General features: G+C 39.7%; 1 protein-coding gene across 1 annotated transcript; it reads left to right on the top strand.

Moving 5' to 3' along the window:
• The first annotated feature begins 1,279 nt into the window (after positions 1–1,279).
• On the top strand, positions 1,280–22,845 carry dcp1b (decapping mRNA 1B). The gene is made up of 11 exons (XM_034673765.1): positions 1,280–1,686; positions 2,933–2,973; positions 3,272–3,399; positions 15,302–15,368; positions 15,654–15,801; positions 17,255–17,353; positions 17,578–18,424; positions 19,088–19,138; positions 19,506–19,735; positions 19,868–20,062; positions 21,308–22,845. The coding sequence occupies exons 1-11, from the start codon at positions 1,537–1,539 to the stop codon at positions 21,383–21,385; spliced, it is 2,034 nt and encodes a 677-aa protein (XP_034529656.1). The 5' UTR covers positions 1,280–1,536; the 3' UTR covers positions 21,386–22,845.
• The last annotated feature ends 501 nt before the right edge of the window (positions 22,846–23,346 follow it).

The raw sequence follows: 23,346 nt of genomic DNA, 5'->3' as shown, positions 1-23,346 counted from the left end.
TCAACCAGCAAACCAGTGACACTCAAAAAAGGAGCCATCAAAGACTGTCAGCCATCCGTAAATTGAAAGGACATATCACCCCCGTCTCCTCCCCTCCTGCTGCTGTCAAAGCATGATCCAATCCATCCTGCTGTACTGTTCCACCTGCTTCTATAACATGTTATCTGTTAAAAACAAGGCCAAACTCACACGCATAACCACCACGGCTTCTAAAATAATCGATCTCCCAACACCAAACCTCACAGACTTTAACAGGGCCATCATACGTATTGCAACCTCAATAGAACAGGACATCACACATCCACTTAACACCCACCTCATCCCACTCCCCTCAGGGCGCAGGTACAGGGTACCGAGGTGCAGAAGGGCTCGCCTTGGCAAGCGCCTGATCCCTGCTGTTATAGGCACCCTGAACAACAGGAGAGTAAAACCACTTTCTCTGTTTGAGTGTTGATGCCTCTGTGGGTAGTTTGTTTAGTACAGTTGAGCAATGTCTGTTTTTCATGAATGTCTCTGTCTATGTCTGTGGAAACGCAGAGGGTGCTGTGCAAAAAAGAATTTCCCCAATGGGACAATAAAGTCTATAGTCTAAAGCAGGGGTTCCCAAAGTGTGGGTCGGGACCCCCATGGGGAGTGGACAGACAAAAATGGGGGGTCATGATATGTCTTCCAAAATATTTTCTTTTTTAAGTTATCTAAAATGAATGCATTTTACCCATTATTGTAAAAAAATATCCACAAAAATAGTAGCTTTACTTGAAATAAAACCTCGAAAATAGAAAATGGAATGAGTTTTCTGCCTTTCCTTTTGCCAGATGGCTCCTAAGTTTAGGTTAGTGAACACTTAATTATCAAAAGCATCAGTAGCAGCAGGTTAATTCATAACAGCACAGGAAACACAGCCACATGCTCATATAGGTAGGCCCATTTTCTGCAGACCAGCTAAATGAAGCCACATTAAATCACTTCGAGGGACAGGGGGGGTCACGAGTCTTTGGCACCTATATTTTGGGGGTCGCGAGCTGAAAAGTTTGGGAACCCCTGGTTTAAAGTCTAAAAAAGCAGGGACAACAAGTTAAATACAACTGAACAGGAGAACTTTCTTTACCTTACAGGTTTAGAAATCCAGTGTCCATAATCCAACTGTAACTAAAAGTATAATCCAATGAAACACATGTTGATATGTTTGCGTTGATATGTTTGCGTTGAACAAACAGCAAAACTTAGTACACCCGATCGATTTTTCCAAGTTGATTGATAAGCCTTAAATCTCCTCGCCGGCTGTGCAACTACTCATGTCTGGTTGTTTACAATCTCCGGTTAAACATGGCTGTTAACAAACTCACTCATGCCAAGTAGAACTTGATAACTCTGGCATTTTTAAGATTTACGAGTCGTTATCAGCAGAACAAACTTCCGCGGAGAAAGAGGTTTATTCCTCGTGTTTACTCTGTCACTTTTTAGTTTTGATCTCGTCTATCGTTGACTTGTTAGCCGCTGAAGCTAGGTAGCGAGCTAACTTCTCCATAGGGAACAATGACAGCGACTAGCAGCGGCTGCCTCACCGCGAAAGGACTGGACATAAGTCTGGCCGCCTTGCAACGACAAGACCCATACATTAATAACATTGTGGACGTGGCCAGCCAAGTTGCCCTGTATACTTATAACAACCGGGCGAATGAGTGGGTAAGTTAATGAGATCATATGCTAACTTAGCTTAGCTTCGTGTCTGTAGGCGCGCTTTGTCACAAACACAGATTTCATACTAATCAAGTTACTGCTCGGGTAACCCCTGCTATCATACTATGTTTTATAAAGAGTGTTAAAAAGTAATAGTAGTAATAGTCCACTACTGTATCATGTTATGATATACTGCACTAGTAGCAGATGCTAAAGGTTGAATGGAAACTAACTAACTTCAAATGTCAGCATACACAAATAGTGTGTTTTCAGAGGAGCACTGAATGTAGATGTTTGTGCCAGGTTTTTCACATTTTATTTTAATTAAGTTGTGTTAGTGATCCATTCTTGTTTCACACTCATGTGCACAGTGACACATGTGAATCCACAACTTGGTCACACACACACACACACACACACACACACACACACACACACACACACACACACACACACACACACAACATCCAGCACTTTACAAACCCATCAAGTCTCTCTTTAAGAAGACCATGTACATTTTAGACAGGAAACCTCTCAACTTACATTATTGCAATATAGTCAGGAAGTATAATATTTTAAACATTAAACATTTTCAAACCCACACTGAGATCTGTCTGGTTTTTAAAGTTTTAAATGGGCTTGCCCCTCCATCATTGATCAAATTTGTAAAAAAGAAAAACACAATATGATAAATATTAGAGCACAAACTAGAGGGGACTGTGATGTACAGAGATGTAAAACCAAATTCAGCCAGTATTAGTGTCTGTCAGAGGCACACAGTCCTGGAACAAACTACCATCTCACATTAGGGAGTTTGAGAACTACTGTACCTTTAAAAGAAACACTTGAACATTAAAATCAAACCAGTCATGTACTCATGAATAATCTGTTTTCTCACTTGATGCCTGTTCCCTGGGGCTTTGGCCTCACCTTCCATCCTGTTTTTATAATGTCACAAACATTTTGTATGTAAAATCTGTTTGTAAGTCAGTTTGTGTAGTGTCCTGTTAACTGTTTTGTGACATCCTGTAATTTTAAAACTTGTTGTTTTATGTTTTATGTGTGTACCTGCCTTAGGACTATGGATGAAATTTACCTATTGTGCTAATTCGGGCATATTTACATTGATGCACACTGTTGAAATGAATGTGCATTTTCCTAATCAAATAAATTCAAATTAAATTAAATCAAATCAAATCCATAAAGGGATTTGTATGACCAGCTACATCCTTTAATGTGTGTGTGTTTTTAGGAGAAGACCGAGGTGGAAGGCACCCTTTTTATCTACACAAGGTAAGAAAGTGTATGCTGAACTCTGCTACCTTGTACTCTGAAGATTTTACATGCCAAACTGTTCTTCAAATATTGTACTTGAAGAACTTTTGATGTGTTGAAGATTCATTTAAAAGTCTTCTTATTAAAACAACATCCATGACACTCTTTTCCCTGTACTGTTCAGCTTTACTCCTGTTCTATAACTGAGCTTATTTTTGTGTAGTGTATATCACAGTTAGTACAGCTGGATATAACATGACCGAAGTGCCTCTTACATCATGTCGTGATTGATTCATTGCCTTGCTGTGTATTTCAGACTTGCATCTCCCAAGCATGGGTTCACCATCATGAACAGACTCAGTATGGAGAACCTGACAGAGCCAATCACCAAAGACCTGGACTTCCAGCTGCAGCACCCCTTCCTGCTCTACCGCAATGCCCGATGTAAGGACACATTCACACAGACACACTTCTTATGTCTGCTTATAAATGATGGATACCTGAAGTTTTTGTCTAACAAGTTGTTTACTCAAGTCCTGTTTTGGGCTCAGTATATATACACAGACAAGCACATGCCAAATATCAAGCACAGCCTTGAAGCATTTACAGAAGAAAAACATGATTTAACCTGCTAGAAACTTTCTTTATACAGGGAATGGTAACTTCAAGGTTAGTCAGGCAGTCACACTGTGCAGACATTGAAAGTATCAGGAATAGTCACAAACACGCGTTACAGTGTAAAGAGAACCTCCTGTGTCTCTGAGGGCAGAAACAGTGAGGTCAATTTATTTAAATGTAGAGAGCGAGGAAAAAACAAGACACAGAGAGAGACCATTTAACCAGAAAGTGACAGATAAAAACATAAATATCAGACTTTAAAATAAGAGACTAGAATTTCTCACTCTTTTTTCTTGGATCTGTTACAAACATTTAACATCTTTCTCACTTTTATTCTAACTCCCCTGAATCCTTGGATTGCTTAGATGCCCTTAAGTTACTGTGTATTTAAAGTGAGTTGTGTATAATTTAGCTCAGAATCCAAATAAAACCATATCTAGGCCGCTTTGAAGACCCGAAGACCTGCCTGGTGTATCTATAGCCACAGGAAGGAAGTTAGATAAAAGATAAAAGATAAACAGCCTGGCAGAGTGACCAAAGTGTTGAACAGGCCATTCATGTGAGATTGAAACCATATAAGGAGCAGAGGTATAGAGGTGACCCCTTTTTTTCTATCAGCCTGTCTCCCTCTGAGACCTACATCTGGCTCACACAAACACACACACACGCAGACAAACACACGTCGCAGAGTGTCCCTGTGGGAGAGCAGCCTGACAGCGCCACAAAGCAAAGATTAGATACACCACATCAGTCACTGATAACACAAACACACACTCGCTCAGACAGGAATTGCTGACACACACACACACACACACACACACACACACTGACCTCCCTTCGTCTCAGTCATGGTCCCACAGGCTCCATCGGGCTCAGTGAGAGGCAATGCTGGAATGCTGTGATATTTACCAGTGGATTCCTAACGCCTGCTTTGATCGCTTTACTGTAAGACTTTGTCTGTCTTACTGGCATTGTAGCAGCTATTACACACCCAGAAGTGAGCTCTTAAAAATCTGACATCCAAGATTCTATGGGATAAAGCCTCTGGATGTTGTCCGTAATAAGGGATGTATTGCAAGTGAGCAGCTAGCTTTCACTTTTATTCGAAGGAAGGACATTTTACTGCACGTAAATTCAGTAAATCACCCTACATCTTATTGCTTTTTCCCCTGATAAAAAAAAGAAATATGGGCGCCGGCTGCATAGTGAAGCTAATGGTCAGAGCTTCCAACTGAGTACACTTATTGAAGGAAGATAATGAGGTACCCAAAAAAGGAGAAATACACTTAAAGGGATTTTTATCCCCAAAGATGCGGTAATTTACTGACATTGTTGGATCCAAGTAAAATGTTTAGCAAGCAGATAAGTGGAATCAAAACTGTTAAGCCTCCAAAGAACAACATGACAAAGCCAACAATCACCCAGCATTTACTGGATAACGGTGTTTTTAGTGCGGAGGAATCTCTTCCAGAAAACTGCTCACAAACAGGAACACGTCTCAGCTCAGGAAAATGTGGGTTCTTTTTGTTGTTGTTGTCGTTTTTTCCTGGTAACTTCTGATCTGTCTGACCATGTAAGCTCCAGGCTGTGTGTAATGCTGCCAGTCCCACTGTGTCATGACCCTTGTGAGCAGGGGTCGTGGAATCTTATCATTACACAAACATTTAGCTCTCAGCGCTGCCGTTACTTCCTGGAATGGTAGTTGGCACAAAGTGGCACCCAGGGCTAAAAATAAACTTTGGAGATACACGACAGAAGAGGGCAAGATTCGGGGAGGAGAAATGTGGTCTGAGTAAGTCTTGATTCCTCCTGCAGTGCAGAGACGACAGTTAGAAAGCTTTTTGCATTCCTTCCTTTGAGCCTCTACAGTCCCAAACAGTAGCTGCCACTCTGTCCTCCTCAGTGACCTTTTTCTAACTGGGTCTTTGGTAGTGTGTTGATTTTTGGCAGTGGTTGGTGTATCTTACATTTCCACAAGATTCTTGGACAGGTAACAACTGATTTCAATGTCTTATTTGATTAAAAATATATTGAAGCGGTATAATCATTAAAGATGCATTGATATGCACTGATCTATTGACAGGGTATCAGTATCAGCCAATTCAGTTGACAGATACCAGCCTAGTTTGACATCCACCTGTTGCCATATAGCTGATAAACAGCTCCAGAAAAATCAAGAGGCCAACATAACTTATTCTTTAAAGCAGCATCTATTGATCCATGGAAGCAATTCTATCCCAGTGTCTGTTAAATCTCAACACATGAACACTTCAGTCTCCTTTCTGAGGTATTAATTTGGTGATCATATGACAAGCCATCAGATAAAGACAAGCTGCTTGAATTTTTGCATCAAGGGAGTGAGAACGTCACCCACCCGCAGTGTGAAAGATCATGTGCTAAGACGCATGAAATCTGTACTTATTAGGGATGTAAATTTCAAGTATTTTCCCTGATCGATCTTTGGAAATGTTAACGATCAATTATTGATTAATCATTGAAAAAGCTAAAAGTTTTCCATCTCAAAAACAATGCCAAATGCGTTTTTTTCCCCTGAATCAAATTTTCCTTCACGACGCAATGTTTAAAACTGACAGCATTGAATAGCTATGGATCGTATTAATGTGTTCAAAATGTTAAACACGCTGAATATTAACATGTGAAGCAGGCTCATTATCTCCGTGGACACACAGTGTAAAAGTGAAGGCTCGGACTACAACATATGGATCTACTTCAACAAGAGAACTGAACAGAAACATATTTCAGACTCACAGTGTCCAGTTTTCTGTCTACTGGTTCTTATAATAAAATAAGCATGCGAACGCGGTCAGGTGTCAGCCGGGAGCGCAACCGGGTCATCAGTCCGGCAACAAAGAAAAAAAGCGCTCTTGGAGACCTGTCACTCACCCGCCGCCCCCAGCTGAGCGTCTCTGCTGTGCGCAACAGCTTCAGTCAGCTGATTCAAACCAAAACATGCTTTAAACTTAAAACCCCTCCCTGATAGCTGAATGAAATATGAGACCACATGATGTTTGTTACACTTGATAGAAAATCCAAACATGAATGTGTTTGAGTAAGATCTTAACTATCAATTAATCCATAGTCAACTAATTTTTGACATTCCTAGTACTTATAAATATAATATATTAAATTAAGGTTATTCCACCAAATTCGTATTTCTGAACTGAATCTGTTGTTCAGAAATGAATGTGAACTCATTTTTACTTGGCATTATTTGCAGCTTGAAGAGTACTGCATCTTTTTTGTCATCTTAATCAGCGGTCATTTCCTGCAAAGATCAAAGTGAGAACATTCTTTTTGAAAGCTGGGAGCAAAGTTGTGCACAATTCAACAGAGATGTTCATTTCACCTTTACACAATAATGTAAAAAGTAGAACCGGATGAAAAACACATCTTAAAGGTGACATATCACGCTTTTTTCATCAATATATATTGGTCTAAGAGGTCCCCAAAACATGTCTTTAAAGTTTTTGCTCAAAAAAACACTTTGAAATCAGATTTTGGCATGCCTGAAAAGCTCTCTTCTTCAGTCCTCCTCAGAACACTCTGTTTTCCCTCTGACCACGCCCCCTCAGGAAGTGGATGTGCCTCAGCTGTCCAGCACGTTGATCTAATGTTTACATGTTGGCTGAATATACACGGCTGCTCATAGATCGCGTTACTTCAACCCTCTGAATCTGATCCAGAATCTGATCCTGACGGAGAGGCGCCTGAAGCAGGACCTTTCTGAAGGATTGGTCACAGATTTAGTGTTTCTTGTTGTTTTATTTGTCAGTATGTCGACGTGTGTCTTGGTACACAGCTACAGCTATGAACATGTAGCTATGTGGCTATGCTAATTAGCGCTAGCACTTATCCATGACAAATAAAAATCATCCACTAGATCTTCAAATCTGCAGACGTGGGGAGTAAAACCGACCTTTGTGTTTATTAAGACAGCCTACAACTAGCATGCCTCCCTCCTAAGCTCCTTGTTAGCACACATTTGTGCAGGTAATGAAAAACAGAGGAGGGGTTGAGTTGTATTTTATACAGTCTATGGGCTGAACAAGCTCCGAGCTCTGACTTCCGTTACAGACCGGATGGCGTTATGACGTATGAAAAACAGGGATAACTGAAACGGCTCATTTCAGCACACATTTACAGAAAGGTGTAGAAATCAAAACAGGGACAGAATGGATTTTTTTCATTTTCGGGGGGTTTGTAGACATGCCAGGGAAACATATTTCAGGTAGAGAACCATTAAAAAGTCAATTTTGCATGATATGTCACCTTTAAAACTGGGCTCTTCATTTTTCCAGAGCTGTTCAAATGTACAGTTGTGCTCATAAGTTTACATACCCTGGCAGAATGTCTGATTTCTTGGGTAGTTTCTGTTGTCATTATGATATAAAAAGATTAAACACAGTTGTTTGACAATAAATGGCTTCACCCAACCACTGACTATGAGTGAAATAAAGTTTTTCCTCTTATCATTAATATTCTCTGAAAAATGGCCACACAAAAAAAATCTCAAATTCTGCCAGGGTATGTAAACTTATGAGCACAACTGTTTGTTTATCTGTTGCATTGAGTCTGGAACATATATTTTGCATATAGCTCCACAACTTCAGAATAAGTTACTCCAGCGCTAGTCTGCTATATATTACACTTTAAATGACGTTTACCAAAGACATCATGAACTGAAATGCACACAATTATACATTCCCTTCAAATGACAGAATGTACATTTTACTTCTCCTGATCAGGTTTTGTGACCTGGGTTACACATCCCTATAATTTAATTATAGCAAGCTAGTAATCTCTATGTTTTAGCCTAATGTAAGGTTTTTGTTCCTGGAAATAAATAATAAAAAAAGACATAGAAAAACATAGAAAAAACGTATTTGTTTCTAAAATCATTAACTTTAGATTACTTTATTCTACTGCTTTTTTTTAACAATATGTACAATCAGTTAAATTGAATAATGTCTACTTTTTGAACTGCTTTAATTTGTAAATCAAACTGTTAAAAGCCCACAAACAGTGCTTGAGTTCTGTGTTGTAATGGTATAAAATATAGAAAAGTCCAAAGGAGAGGAATACTTCTTTAAGGCTTTGTATCTCTGTCCTCTCGCGCCATTCATCAAGTCACCCAGATCAAACTGTGAGGCTCAGAGTGAAGGTTGGTTATTTTTTCCATACTATTGTATAGCTTTTTAAAGGTTTGATTATCATTTAGTTGTATTGATATATATATCATATATTAAACAAAAACTATTATGGCATCTTGATTGGGCAGATATGTGGATGTATAGATAGTCATGATCGTAAACAAGATTTTTATCTGTCAAACAAAAGATCATTTGAAAATGCTGCTGTGGCATTTAGTAACATGGGATGTACATTACATCTTTGATTTCATAGAGCAAATTATTAGCTCCCTACTTAACAAACGTTGTGTATATCGGATACATTCTTACCTCCTGGTCGTACATATGTATATCCCAGGTCTTTCTCTGACACCATCGATCCTTTAAATCTGACCTCTGGTTCCTCCTCCAGCCTCTCATGTTTAGGTTTCCTCTGAAACAGGCCTCTCAGCATGGCTCTGCAGGTCTCTCAGCACTCTTAAAGTCTAGTGGTAACTTTTTAGGGTCTCTGCAGGGCTTCAAGTTGCTCAGATTGGACCTTGAAGTGCTGCCACATTAATCCCTTATCCGGCACAAAGTTGTATTAAAGTTGATGCCTGAGGGGGTGTGATGATTCCTCTCAGAAGATTTTTTCTTGTGCTGTCGCTGCAGTTGGAGCAAAGCCTCCTTGGAAGTGGGCTTCAGCAGCAGGAGAGCAGTTTGAACGTACCTGTTATCAATCCAAAGAGGGCAGACGTAACTCAATGATAACAGCTGTAATGTTGTCTTAGATGAAAGTTTCTGTAGCTGTGAACCTCAATTCATACTCCTCCTCTAATGCCATGAATTCCATTCCAACAAAGAAAAGAAGCGGTGTTTCTCCTTTGACAACAGTTATCCCAAGCATGCATGTGTGGTACTGGAAGAGCTGATCAGCACACCTAATCCATCTTGGGTAAAACTTCTGTTTGAAATATCCTCACTATGCTGTCTTCTCAGTGGTCCTAGGAGAGCAGTTTGGTTCACAGCCAAATACACTTACTGTATCTTTAAATTACATTCAAACCCTCTGGAAAATGCCTCACAATAACACAGCTGTCTAATTTTGAAGCGCCTTGTCAAAAAGCAAAGTCCCAACAGAGCAGTGAGAACGAACAATGACAGATTTAGCTGAAGCTTCCCAGACTCAGGGAAAAAAGAAGGAAGCAATTATCCTCCAAAATTAAAACTGGATCCAAGTCCCGCTGAAGTCCTGTCACAGATAATCCCACGTGGTCCAGCGCTTGCTCTCAGCCCCGGTTTGTTGTGGTCGCAGAGAGTTTGGAAAGACCACACGGCTTCAGACCTGGATCCTCATTCAAAGAGTAAAGCGTTAAGGTCATCTTCAGGATTGACGTTCCTTAGATTGAACCACACTCCTCCTTTATTTAAAGGTATCTGCCTGTTTGACATTTCACCAGAGTGCTCAGCCTCGTCTCTTTAGTCAGTGACCCAGAGTTATCCCTCTGCCCTGACTGTCGACTGGAACCCCCTCCCCTCTAACATTCACCCTGATAGCTTAAACTTGTGGCTGCTCTTATCAGTGCTACTGGTTGTAGTACTCCCCCCACCCACTCTCTCTCTGTCTCTCTCTCTCTCTCTCTGAGGGGTTTCTATCGCATTGTGGTTTGGGCTTTTTTAAGGTTAGAGCAGCTTGTGAGAATCTATCACAGCATCCTCTGTTTAGCCTTCTTTCTTTGTTTCTCCTTTTTTACATTTTTCATTCATTGGCTTATCTCAGCTTCTGTTTTCTTGACAGCTAAACAGCTCCCTGAACTAGATCTCTTCCTCTTGATGGACACATTGATAATCCCTCTCTCTCACCCACCTCACTTCCTCCCATTTTGTACCTGTCTCCCTTATTTTTTGTGTGATTTTCCAGCTCTCTGACTTTGACCGCGTGTGTCTCTCCGTCTCTGTCAAACTGTCTCATCCCCAGTGAGCACTAAGTGGCTCTGGCTCCTCCAGACAGGCTCCCACTGCAGTTACTTATTTGGTACTGGGGGCTGATATTTTCCCAGGCTCAACTGAACCCTGAGTGTGTGTTTGTGAGTCTGCCTCTCCCTTTCTGCCTGTTGCCCTTATCCATACTGACCTCAGTGACGAGCCCGACCTCATTTGAAGCCAAAAGTGTATTTGTGTATTTTTCTGCCCGTCTGTCTGTGTGGGAATGTGTGTGTATGTGTGTGTGTCTTGCAGTAGATCTCTTACTTTAATCTCTGTTCTCCGTTTTTAAATCCTGCTTCTTCACTGCATTCAGAACTTTCTCCTTCTTTATCTCTCTCGTATCATCAACACTTCACCCCTTTCCTTTTTGGATCAGTGTTATCTCTCCTGGAGATCCACTTCAGACACAGAGTGTGTGGAGGTGTGAGGTGATGTCAGGCTGTCTTGATAAGGACTTGATTTCAAACCTCAAAGTCTTTTTTTGTACATGTGCTTGCCAGATTATCATTCAGTAAATTCTGGTTCTGAGTGCTTGCTCAGATTATTGCTCTTTTAATCTTTATCATCATGCCGGGCAGGTCAAAATATAGATGTTACAGATTGAATCATATTTTTGCTTCTAGTAGTTAAACAGGTCCAGAAGGAGATGGGATTGAAAAGAATGGACATAGATTTACTTTCATGATAATACATAGTTTAATGTTTAGATTAGAGTTGCAATTGTTGGTAGTAGTGAATTAATTGCCAAATATTTTGATAATCAATCAATCCATTAATCCATTTATGGGTGCCTTTGTGACCTAGCAGCTCAGGAGCACCCTTCAATCAATCAATCAATCAATCAATCAATCAATCAATCAATCAATCAATCAATCAATCAATCAATCAATCAATCAATCAATCAATCAATCAAGCTTTATTTATATAGCACCTTTCATACAAATCAAATGCAACCCAAAGTCTTTACAGTGATTGAAAAACAAGAAAGAAGCAGAAATAAAACAATGGCAAGACATATTAGGGGAAAATAATAATAATAATAATAGTAATAATAATAATAATGATCATAATAATGACAATGATAATTATAATAATAATAATAATAATAATAATAATAATAATAATAATAATGATAATAATTATAATAATAAGAATATAATTAAAGTAAAATAGAGACTAATACACACCAACAATAAAATATGTGTAATTAAAAAAATTTAAAGCATCAAAATTAAGAATACAAATAGTTAAAATAAGTAGATTTAAAAAGGGTAAGGATAAGAGTTGAAAATAAAACTAAAACTATCTATGAAACTGAGTAGATAAATTAAATAAGTTGATAAATAAATAAATAAATAAAAATAGAATGAGATAACAGTTAAAATTACTAAAATAATAAAGCAACATTTAAATCAATATTACAGTAAAAGGTAAGTAATACAATTGTTAAACACTACATAAAAGCCAGACTGAATAAATATGTTTTTAGTTTACGTTTAAACTCTTTGCACAGAGGCTACAGTCCCAGTCACATGACTCCCTGCTGCGTCCCTCTGCTGCCTGCTGTCCCCCACTCTCTGTTTCCCACATTTCTCGTCTCTTCTCAGCTGTTTAATCCAACAAAAACAAAGCTGTTGAAAAATAAATCAATGTGAAAAACTGCAGTTCCTCAAGTGTCCACTTGAGGCTGGCTGCAAAAACGAAAGAAACCCCTTTAGGTCCATTTTAAAAAGCCAATTTTTACAGCATAGAGAAACAGAATTACAGCCTTGTGTCATGGCTCATTTATTTAGTTAAACACACCGACAGGGGGTTAATCTTCTTTTTGGAACACGTCACATAAAGACCAAGAGTTATGCATAAAGTTGCAGGATAAGGGATATGGTTGAGTTGACAAACAAGTGGCTGTGTTGTAGCTGTTCACAAAAGGCTAAAGTTAGGTTGAGTCAGCTTTTCCAGCATGTCGCCTGCCAGGCCTCAAAGCGTTGTTTTAGAAACCAGTGGGTGACATCACAGAGACTATGTCCATGTTTTATACAGTCTATGCATTTTCAAGCAAAACTATCAAAGTTGTGGTGCCTCCAGCTTCTTTCATTTGAGGATTTGCTGCTTTTAAATGAATATTCTTTTTTTTTTTTTTTAATCAGATGAAGCTTTTATGGTAATCAAATATATGTTCAAGATTACCTTCTTTTTCTTTTAAACAGTATTTTTATTGCTATTTTTACAATTATGACAGAGCAATAAAAAGATAAACACACAGTTGCATCCATCTATCTAAGTCCTTCTCAACCTTTTAAAGCTGGGGTTGGTAGTCTCGGAAAACTAGCATGAATTTGAAAGTAGCATTTCCTCATGACTCCGTCTAACCCCTCCCCTCCTCCCTCGGAGCTCCTCCAAAACGACGTCCCCCCCGCTCACATGCACGAGCGCCGCTGATTCTCGACCATATGATCGTGACTGATTCAAAACCGGTCCTCACCAAAACATTATCATAGTGAAAGTTAAAAACACAAACAAACATGGCTGCTGTTAGCACTCACAACTGTCATTCTAGCATTATCAAGTTGTACTGGTGAAACGATATCAGGAGAAAAGTTATAACACATATATAATACTGTAACAGCTCTACTGTTTGTTAAACGTGTTCAGTGTAGAGGTTCTTAATTCCCACAGTGTTGACGATTAGTGAAGGCATCAGGAGACTGAGGTGTAGAGAGTGCGAGCGGGAGAGAGGAGAGACGAGGAGAAGTTCTTCATTCATTCAAACATTGATTGTTGCTTTGTTGGTTGGTGTGATCACAGCTGACAGTGACCGGTTATTAAAACTCTTCATCCCTACAGCATCCGGACGGACACTACAGTACATCTACATTTTCTGTAGGACTTACTAAATGTCATTCATTCTTCTGCTTGTCAGAGCCCCCGTGGTGAGAGCTTTTTAGACTCTGATCCGGACTACAGTCCTGAGCAAAGCACCTCATCGGGTCAGAGGCCGAGCGAGAGGGGCAGTAAATAGAGTCAGGGGAAGCAGAGGCAGGAGACGGGAACTCAGAGTACACACCAGGGAAATGTACGCGCAGGAGGCGGGCAGAACGGCAGGATGGTATTTGAATGGTTTAAAATTTTGGCACCCAAAAAACGGTGATTGGTTGGTGTTTTCCCAGGTTTACTCCGGCTGTAGATAGCAGCTTTTCTTCGCTCTTTTTTAAGAACACATTATGTATCGATTGCCATCAGGACATAAAGATCATTTTAACCAGTTTAACAAAAAGTGTATCTAAATCTGACTACCAACCCCAGCTTTAAGTAGGACCTCATAATTAAGTGAAAATATTTTCTCTTAATTAATTCAGAATTTCTAAACCTAAATATGATGGATTTAGAGTTCCATTGAAAAGAAAAGCTGGTCTGTGATCATCTCAGTTAGGGAGTTGAAGGGCATGGCCACACTTTTTTGCACAGTAACCTTGAATCCTGATATTATGTTATATTTTGCTAAGAGTTCTGTGAGGGCAGGCATAGATACGTCAAGCTTGGTGAAAAACAAAATGAATGAATATTCTTGTATTTGAAACTGTTGCTTTGACAGATGTAGAAGAAGCCACTCTGTGGTTTGAGATGTTTTGATGAGTGATGAACAAATTGAGATCAAAAATAGTCTCTACATCAGTCAATAACCAAATAAATGTATTTTTCTCCTCAGACACAGCTGAGATAGTAAGAACCAAGCACATCTGGCAAAACCTAACACAAAAAATAGAGGCCTATGTAACTGTAACAGGGTCATTAATGGTACAACATATCACTTTATGTAGAATATCACTGAAAATGGACATTGTCTAATCCTAATCCCCTGTACTCTGACACATTTCAGTTTGTGAGAATCTTACCAAGACTCTTCCTTTTGCCTGTTTCTGTGTTTTAAGATACCAAAGTGAAGAAATTGAATCGGTTCTATTGCAGAACATTTTAAACCAAACCTAGAGACTTATATTAGTGGATAAATGCACTGTTGAATGTCCTGGTTGGTAGAAGTATGAATCTCTCTCTCCTGACTGACTAGAATGAAATAAATGTGCTCCAAAGCTACCCGGCTCATTCTGCTTTTAAGATTCCTGATTTGAAAACAGTAAGATGAGTCATTGTGTAATGAAAAGCCATGTACTTTCTGTTAAATCCTGTTACAAATAGGTGTGGATGTTATCTTTCCCCTCCCTTGTTGACCATGTTTATGTAACTAAGGAGACTCCTGGGACTTGTAATGGCACTGCAAGCTTCTGCACCCATTGGGAAATGACTCAGTTTAGACCCAGCAGGGCTAATAATAAACAGTTTACATGTCCAGTGGGACTGCAGTGATGTCACACCAGTAGAGCTGTACGACGACAGCGCGTCTGTGCATTTATATGATTGTAAGAAATTTATTGGGTTGTCTCATTTCAACTTGGATGGTGAATCTCAGAAGTCAAAATGCAGTTTTATTACTTTTGGAGCTAATTTGTTTTTTTATCATAGACCTGGGAATTACTCCAGACCAGGACCACTTATGGATACAAGATCACCTCTCTCTGTTCCCTCTCTGACCCTTCTTTCTCTTCCTCCCCTCACAGTGGTTATCCATGGGATTTGGTTTTACGATAAAGAGGACTGTCAGCGCGTTGCCTTGAAGATGAAGTTGTAAGTGCTTTAAGTATATCCACAAACAAAATGTACACAGCCTTTAAAACAAACACAATTACAATGAGAGACGATGAGTGAGTGATCTTGTTTGTTTCATGCTCTTAGTTCTCCACACAGCAGAAACTATTAATGTTTATTAATGGTACTGTGTCGTACACTCAAATCTCCTATATGTATATTTGGCTCAGGGGTAGTGGTGGTCTCATCCTGAAGAAAGTTTTCTGCTCACTTTTATGTCTGTTATTTCTTCCCACATGGTCTCATTTGTGTGTTTATGTACAGTCTGACCCAGCAGGAGCAGACCCTGGCTCACTCTCAGGGTGGATGGTTGTCCCCAGGAGGAGGGGTTGCAGAAGTTGGAAGAGTGAGTGAAGGGAAGGGAGTGGACATCATCAAGATGTTGACAAACGCACGCACAGAATTTGACAAGGTAAGGAACTGCAGGAAACAGTTACACTTACACATTCCTAAGTTTGTTTTCATGTTTTGTTCTCTTTCTTAATAAAAATCTGACGCACTTTATTTGAATTTCTTGATGCTGACTAGTAGAGGAGCAAGCTGTTTAAATCAACATTTATTTTTGATTCTTTGTCCACACTCTGACTATGCATCTCCCATTCCTTTGCTTCTTTTTTTGCCCTATTTTTAAAAAAAGGATTGTACTTAATGACTTGCCCTGATTGGAGTCTAGTAAGGCAAGGCAAGGGAAGTTTATTTATAAAGCACCATTCATACAAAGAGCAATTCAAAGTGCTTCACAGAGTATATAAAAAAAAAAACAGAACAGTAACAATCAACAAAAACACACAGCAAACACTTCAAATATTAAAATTTTATATGCGGTCAGTTATGTTTGATCTACTCTCTCTCTCTCTCTCTCTCTCTCTCTCTCTCTCTCTCTCTCTCTCTCTCTCTCTCTCTCTCTCTCTCTCTCTCTCTCTCTCTCTCTCTCTCTCTCTCTCTCTCTCTCTCTCTCCCTTTCTGTACTTATGTAGCGTAACGAACATAGTAAATAGTGTTGGGTCTTATTATTGATTTAAATTAGGAGGGATTATTATAAATAATCAGCCCCCCTTCACTGCTCTGAAGTCCGTAACTTGCAGAGTCTTACTGTCCCGCCAGACACAGAATCCCAACTGATCTTGTCTTAACCGAAATGAACCCTTTAATTTATTTGATTCATGTCAGAACTTCTTCCCAAGGGTTAAGACTCACACATTGAATCTTTCCTGTGTCGAGTCGCAGCCCGAAGCTGGCTCAGACCTCTTGACACCCCGCAGGGTGCCCGTATGCCCAACATCTTATTGTAGATCCAATATCAGGTTCACTCCATAATGCCGCCTTGTCAGAAAATACCCAATTTAAAATATGACATTAAGCAAAAAAAAAAGCATGAAAACATAAAATATTTCAAAATCTAACATCAAGAAAGTAAGTAAAATTAGTTACGAAACTTCATTAAAACTCAGTTTTTTTAAATCAAATAAAAGTTTGTAGTTACGGAAATAAAAACTAAGATTTAAAAATGGGTTTGCATCCATTATTGAGCAGCTAAAAAGAGGAATGTTTTTAGTCTGGACTTAAAAGTGGTCAGAGTTGGGGCTTGTCTAATACTCTCTGGGAGATTATTACAGGTCTGTGCTGCATAATAACAAAATGCTGCTTCTCCATGCTTTGTTCTGACTCTTGGGACGGTACATAGCAAAGCCGCCCCCTTACCGCGATCTATTGAAAGTTAGCTCTCACTCCAAGTTTTCGTTGGAAATGGGCGCCACCGACTCTCCTCACTTCCTCTGACGATGCTACCAAGCTTGCATCACAGCGCTCCAAGCTTACTTGGTGTGTTGTTTTTTTAAGTTTCAATACGTTTTTTGCCTTTTCAGGGGCAGTCCACTTCAGAGCCAAAGGAGATAGGTGGCAGCAGTGTGCTTTGTGGAAACCCAAACCTGATCAAACCAATCCCTGTTAAACCCCACACTCAGGTATAACTCCTACACTCAGCTGATGTTTCATTTTGTGGTTGAATTTGGGACATTGTCATTCTTTGATATGCCTTTTTAGAGACATAACTGCCATTAAAACTTTTGGATGCAACCCTGTTTTGTTGTCATGTCTCCAAGTGCCTCAAATATGTCAAATATACATCCTACTTCAGTCCCCATCTCTCACTCTTCTAAGTCCTAATGTTCTTTTTCTCTCTCCCTAGGATACAGAGAGTGCTGAACCCAAGCCTCTCTCTCTTGCCACTCTTTTTGGCACCCAGCAGCCCAACCAGCCCAAACCTCACCCAGTCTCTCCTTTAGCGCCCCATGGGGTCGTGACAGGGTCGCCATCAACAGGAAAAGTCACTCGCCCGCCTGTAGCCCGCACACTCACGTATGAGGGGACGCTGAAGTCTGGCAGAGTTGTCCCCTCAAAGGAAGGGAATGTGGTCATGCATGGGGGTCCAGATAGAGGTCTCGTGGCTGTGATTGGGGGACAAACAGTCGGGATAGATGGTGGGAATGTTGTCGTACACCAGCAGCAGGAGCAGCCTCAGCACTGCCCAGCCATCCAGAAGCTCATGCAGGGGCAGAGAGGAGTGGTGCTTCAGACCGTGCCCGAGTCCCCTGAAAACAGGCTATGTGACAACGGGATGCCTCTGGAGCATCACCACCACCATCACCATATGATCCAACATCATCAGCAGCTCCTTCATCATCAGCAGCTCCAACATCATCAGCAGCTCCAACATCATCAGCAGCTCCAACATCCTCATCATCCTCAGCAGCAGCAGCTTCAATCAGACCCTATCAAGAGACTTTTCCAAACTCAACCACCTCCCCCTCCCTCCTCCACCGCCTTCACGTCTGCTGCTCCACAGCCCCCTTGCACCCACCCTCTGCCTCCTCTGCAGCAGATCCCTCATCTCTCTTCCCAGCCTGTGATGATGGACTCTGTAGCATGGTCCCACCTTCAAGGGCAACAAATCCAGCAGCATTTTGCCAGCTTGAATAAATCTCAAGCAGAGGCGCAGCACAACAGCCAGTCAGCTTCAATCGGACAGGGAGCAGGTAGGGCGTCTATTAATCTCTAGTATGCAAAGGCAACGTCACCATTCACTGACAGATAATACTTCATGTGCTCTTACAGCAAATATTGGAGTTTAGTTTTGTTGACACATTTACCAAAATAAATATTATTTATAGATGAAATATCATCGCTTTCAGAAACCTTGCATCTTCAAATTTTTTTTTATTTATCAATTAATCATCCAATTAATCTTTACTTGTTTAGTGCCAAATCACAACAGAGGTTATCTCAAGACACTTTTACAAACATAGCTGGTCTAGACCATACTCTATGTTAAAGTATTAACAGAGACCCAACACCCTGACACAGGATAAGACTCAGTCTTATCTCATCTTAATCCACCATGAGCATTGCACCTCTCAGTATTTAGCTAGTTACAGTGGTGAGAAAGAACATACTTTTAACAGGCAGAAACCTTGAGCAGAACCAGACTCATGTTAGACAGCCATCTGCCTCTATTGGTCAATGCTATTAGTCTTCCTTTATGTCTTAGTAGGCTTTCTAAAATATAACAGATTAATTATTACTTTCTAGAAAGTAGTGGTTTTGGAGATACAAGGTTTCCGTCAACGTTGATGATATATGAAATAAGTAATAATAGCATCAAGTCCCTCATTTCAAGCCTGTTTCTCTTGCTTTACCAGGTTTACTGCCATCTCAGGTGACCAATGACCAAGTCCCTCAACTTCCTCAAGGTATGACATTGATTTCCTCAAATAAAACAGTCTTGTTATTTTTCTTACAAACTGAATTTCCAAGCTGCCTTTACAGAGGTTTTTATTTTTTATCAAGGTGGAACTAAAACATTTAAATTTGACAACCAGCCACAACACAATCCCTGTTATTATAACTTTTGTTTAACCTACAAAATGTCAGGTCTTGTAAGTAAATAATACAGATTTATGAATAGCTTGACATCCCTTGTAGAAAGTATACTGAAGGCCTCTTACTAGTCAATGTGAGTTGGGCGTTCAGGTAGTATTCTCACAGATATTTGTCTTTGTACTGTTTCTTTATGTATCTACATTTTTTCTAATCATTCGGTCCCTATTCTCCTGTCAGCTCTGTTCTCACAGATGCCCGGTGTCGTATCGCCACATGAACTCCTACAAAAACTCCAGCTGGTCCAACAAGAGCAACACATGGCCTCCCATAACCCCCCTCGACCTGGTCCGGGACTAGCCCCTCGGTTTCTGGGTCCCACTCAGGGTCACACCTCTGCTGCTGTTGTAGCCCCGGTTCAAAATCCGAGCACAGTCACTGCAGCGCAAAAAGCTGCACTGCAGTTTCAGGTACGTACTGTAAACTCTGTTAGAAGTTCTCAATGACTTACTGTTGAGTCTATATTTAGGTTGCTCGGTCGGGTAACAATTCATTTCATTATTTATTTGAAAGACCACTAATAACTGAGTGTGTTTGTTCAGGTCATCTCCCCTCAGCGGATACCAGCCACTGTGGCCCCCGACCTGCTCCTCTCTCCCAGCGTGTTCACTCAGGCAAAGTCAGGCAGTGTGTCGTCAGCAGATGCCCCCTTGACCCCGTCGAGACCCTCACTTCAGGGGGACGCCAGAGTTCTGTCCAAAAGCCAGCTTCAAGCCTCGCTTCTGCACCTGATCCAAGTAAGAAAAATCACTCTTTATACACGCATTACTTTTGGCTTTGCGTCGGGATGTTGCTCACCCTGTCAGGACTGTCTTTTTCATAACCACCTGCTCACTATACATTATCTCTCTCATTACCTGGCTGCAGACTAAAGAAGTCAACAATTTCACACAATATTTGATTTAATATTAATTTTACTGATTTAGAAATTATTTATTTGTCCTGCTAAAAAAATAGTCCCTCAGATTTCCCAGTTTTTAGCAGCGCCTCCACTGCAAAAGTTTATTCCTGTCAGCCTACATGCGGGACGAATTCACATCAAACTTCCCACTTTCATTCAAGTGAAAGTCAAAACAGCGTTTTCCGTTGGCATTTTGAACAGATGCAAAAAAAGGACTGCAGCACCTGATAAAGGTTTTCTTCCCCGTCACTTTCCAGCTTGTTGTCTTTTTCTTTTCCGTCAAGCAGAACTTTGCATTTCTGCTCGGTATTCCTCCTCTCTCTTTTTCATCGCTCACAAGGATTCCTGTTCTCCAAATTAATCAAGAGTAATATTAAATACACCACCAGTCAAAACTTTGGAAACACCCTCTCATTCAAGGGTTTGTATTTATTTGAATTATTTGAAACACTGTACGTTAGTACTGAATAAATCAAAACTATGAAAGAACACATATGGAATTATTTAATTCACAAAAAAGTGTTAAACAAACCAGAATCTGTTTTATATTTTAGATTCTGTAAAGCAGCCTCCTTTTTCCTTCATGACAGCTTTGCACACTCTTGGTATTCTCTCAGTCTGCTTCATGAAGTGGTCTCCTGGAATGGTTTCTAATTAACATGAGTTCATTTGTAGAATGACTTGCCTTCTTAATGTGTTTTAGACCATCAGTTGTGTTGTTCAGAGGTAGGGTTAGTACACAATTTATTGCCCTTTTTGACTACTGTTGTAATCCAGATTATGGCAAAACCATATTATTTCATAGTTGTGATGTCTTCAGTTTTAATCTACAATGTTGAAAATAGTTAAAATAAATAAAAATCATTGAATGAGAAGGTGTGTCCAAACTTTTGACTGGTAGTGTATGTGCCAGACTCCTTGGCGCAGATTGATATGTTATGAAGTGTGTAATTAAGTTGTCCCTAGCGAGAATTAATCATTGTTATAATGGGGCTTTAACCAATCAGATTCCAGTATTCAGCACACCCAGGTAATAAGGGCAAACAGACATGTGTTACTAACGCTTGCTTGTCTGTTTCAGACTGACAGCTCATTCCTGGACACCATCTACGAAGCCTACGTCAGCCGCTGTGCTAACGACTCCAGCGCCAAGTACTGATGACTCTTCACACCCTCTGCCTGTACCTACACCCTGTTTAAAGCAGGCTTCTTCTTACACTTAACATGGGTCCTGCTCTGACTATCAGATATATCTAAATGTATCTCCTCTGCACTATCACCTCGCTTCATTCATATCAAGACTCTGGATGCAACAAAAACACACTTTCCAAAATGTTGACATGAACTTGCTTCTGTTAAAAACACAACTCAGCTTTGTGACTCTTGTTGGAAAAAAAGCAAAGAACCACACATTATTGGCACAGATGTGGCATAACCGTACTGTCTGGACCTCACTTGTAGTTCAAAGGAAATGTAGCCTGTACACACGTTCACTCTCAGTGAAGACCAATATGCAGCAACCTTGCACTTCCAAGGTATTTGAGGTCAGCACTCTGCAGCTTTCTTTTCATCAAGTGTAGCAGAAATAGATTTTATTATGTTGACTCCTGAAGTCTGATTTAGTGGTGTGATACTAGTTAGCCTCCTGGCTTTTACTAAAGGAGTCTTCCTTGGCTAACAACCAGCGCTGAGACTTGAAACTTAACTCATAAAATGAAGCGTTAAACATGTTAAACATGTTTTTTCTGTATATTTGGAAATTAAGAATGTTTTGATGTTATTAGAATTTAATTTATGAGTTCACAATTCTTTTAAACTCAGTTCTCACACATTTTCTCTGTGGAGAAATGTTTTAGTAAGTATGTTTACCACCCAAATTATTTTAGACTTTTATCAAATGGACACCTCATATTTTCTTTTCCTAGCCCTTCATAGTTCTACCAGTGCTTTGCTAGTAGAATTCTTCATCCTGTCATGTGCACCATCATCACAGTGAAGACTTAGAATGACATGGTATCAATGAAACTTGAAGGAAAAGAAAAGAACAGGAAGTACTTACTCTGCTCTACCTCACAGAGAGCTCAGTCTGAGGTGTACCTCTTTTTTTAGATGAACAGATTGAAATGATAGATGAAGCAGTCAGAAGTTCAGTTTGTGCTTTCATCATGACATATCACACAAAAGACTTCTTCCTGCCAGAGCCATAACTCTTAAGCCCTGACTTTTCATGTTGTGATTTCAGAATATGAAACAGTTGAATGATACTAAGTTTAGTAAAGTAAACGACTCCTTAGTTAAACAGAGATCAAGGTAATATAAGCATCAAAGGGTGTATAGATGTGTATCTAATATGACTTGTTTGGAGTTTACAGGCCTGTTAAGCCAATATAATAGAAGATATATTTCCAAATACTCCTGCACTGTGTGTATCAGAAGATTTCCACTTGTTTCAAGTGAAGTCAGACAAGAAAAAATGTTGCACTGAATTGGCGCCAATGGTTGTAGCTTTGGTTTAGCTTCTTTGCTAAACTCAGACTTCACAACAGCTCTCAAAGAATACAGAAATACAGAAAACAGCAGCAGCAAAAAAAAAAAAAAAAGAGGATTCATATAACAGAGTATTTTTTTTCCTATTTTTGTACACAAGCAAAGCGTATTGTTCTCATAGTACAAATAACCAGCATGTTTTGTTCCAACTTAAATGTACAGCTAAGATTTCTGAAAGAATAAAGTCTTATACATATCTACAGTTATTTTCTGTTTTTGATTTAACCATATTTTTCAAACATTGCTGTTTAAAATAATATAAAGACATTGGAATTTTAAAGGAGACATTTTTACACAATTTCTTTATTTGTCACAAATGTTTTCTCTTAAATAAACTGGAATATATTTTAATTGGATATTAAATGTTCTCAAACCACCTCTGGTGTTTTCTTACTGTCACTTGTGTCGTCTCTATTGATCCGCATGCCTGATCGATATTAATATGATTGTTATTATTCGAGATTGATCCAGGCTCAAGTAACACAGATCACACTGAGGGTACACTCATTATTGCTTTAATGTCACACTGTTGCCACGATCAATTAAGTAACATAACGTCTACAGTGATTAATC

The sequence above is a fragment of the Notolabrus celidotus genome, chromosome 21, assembly GCF_009762535.1.
Source record: "Notolabrus celidotus isolate fNotCel1 chromosome 21, fNotCel1.pri, whole genome shotgun sequence".
In the NCBI taxonomy this organism is placed as follows: domain Eukaryota; kingdom Metazoa; phylum Chordata; class Actinopteri; order Labriformes; family Labridae; genus Notolabrus; species Notolabrus celidotus.
This window is presented reverse-complemented; position numbering and strand designations above follow the sequence as displayed.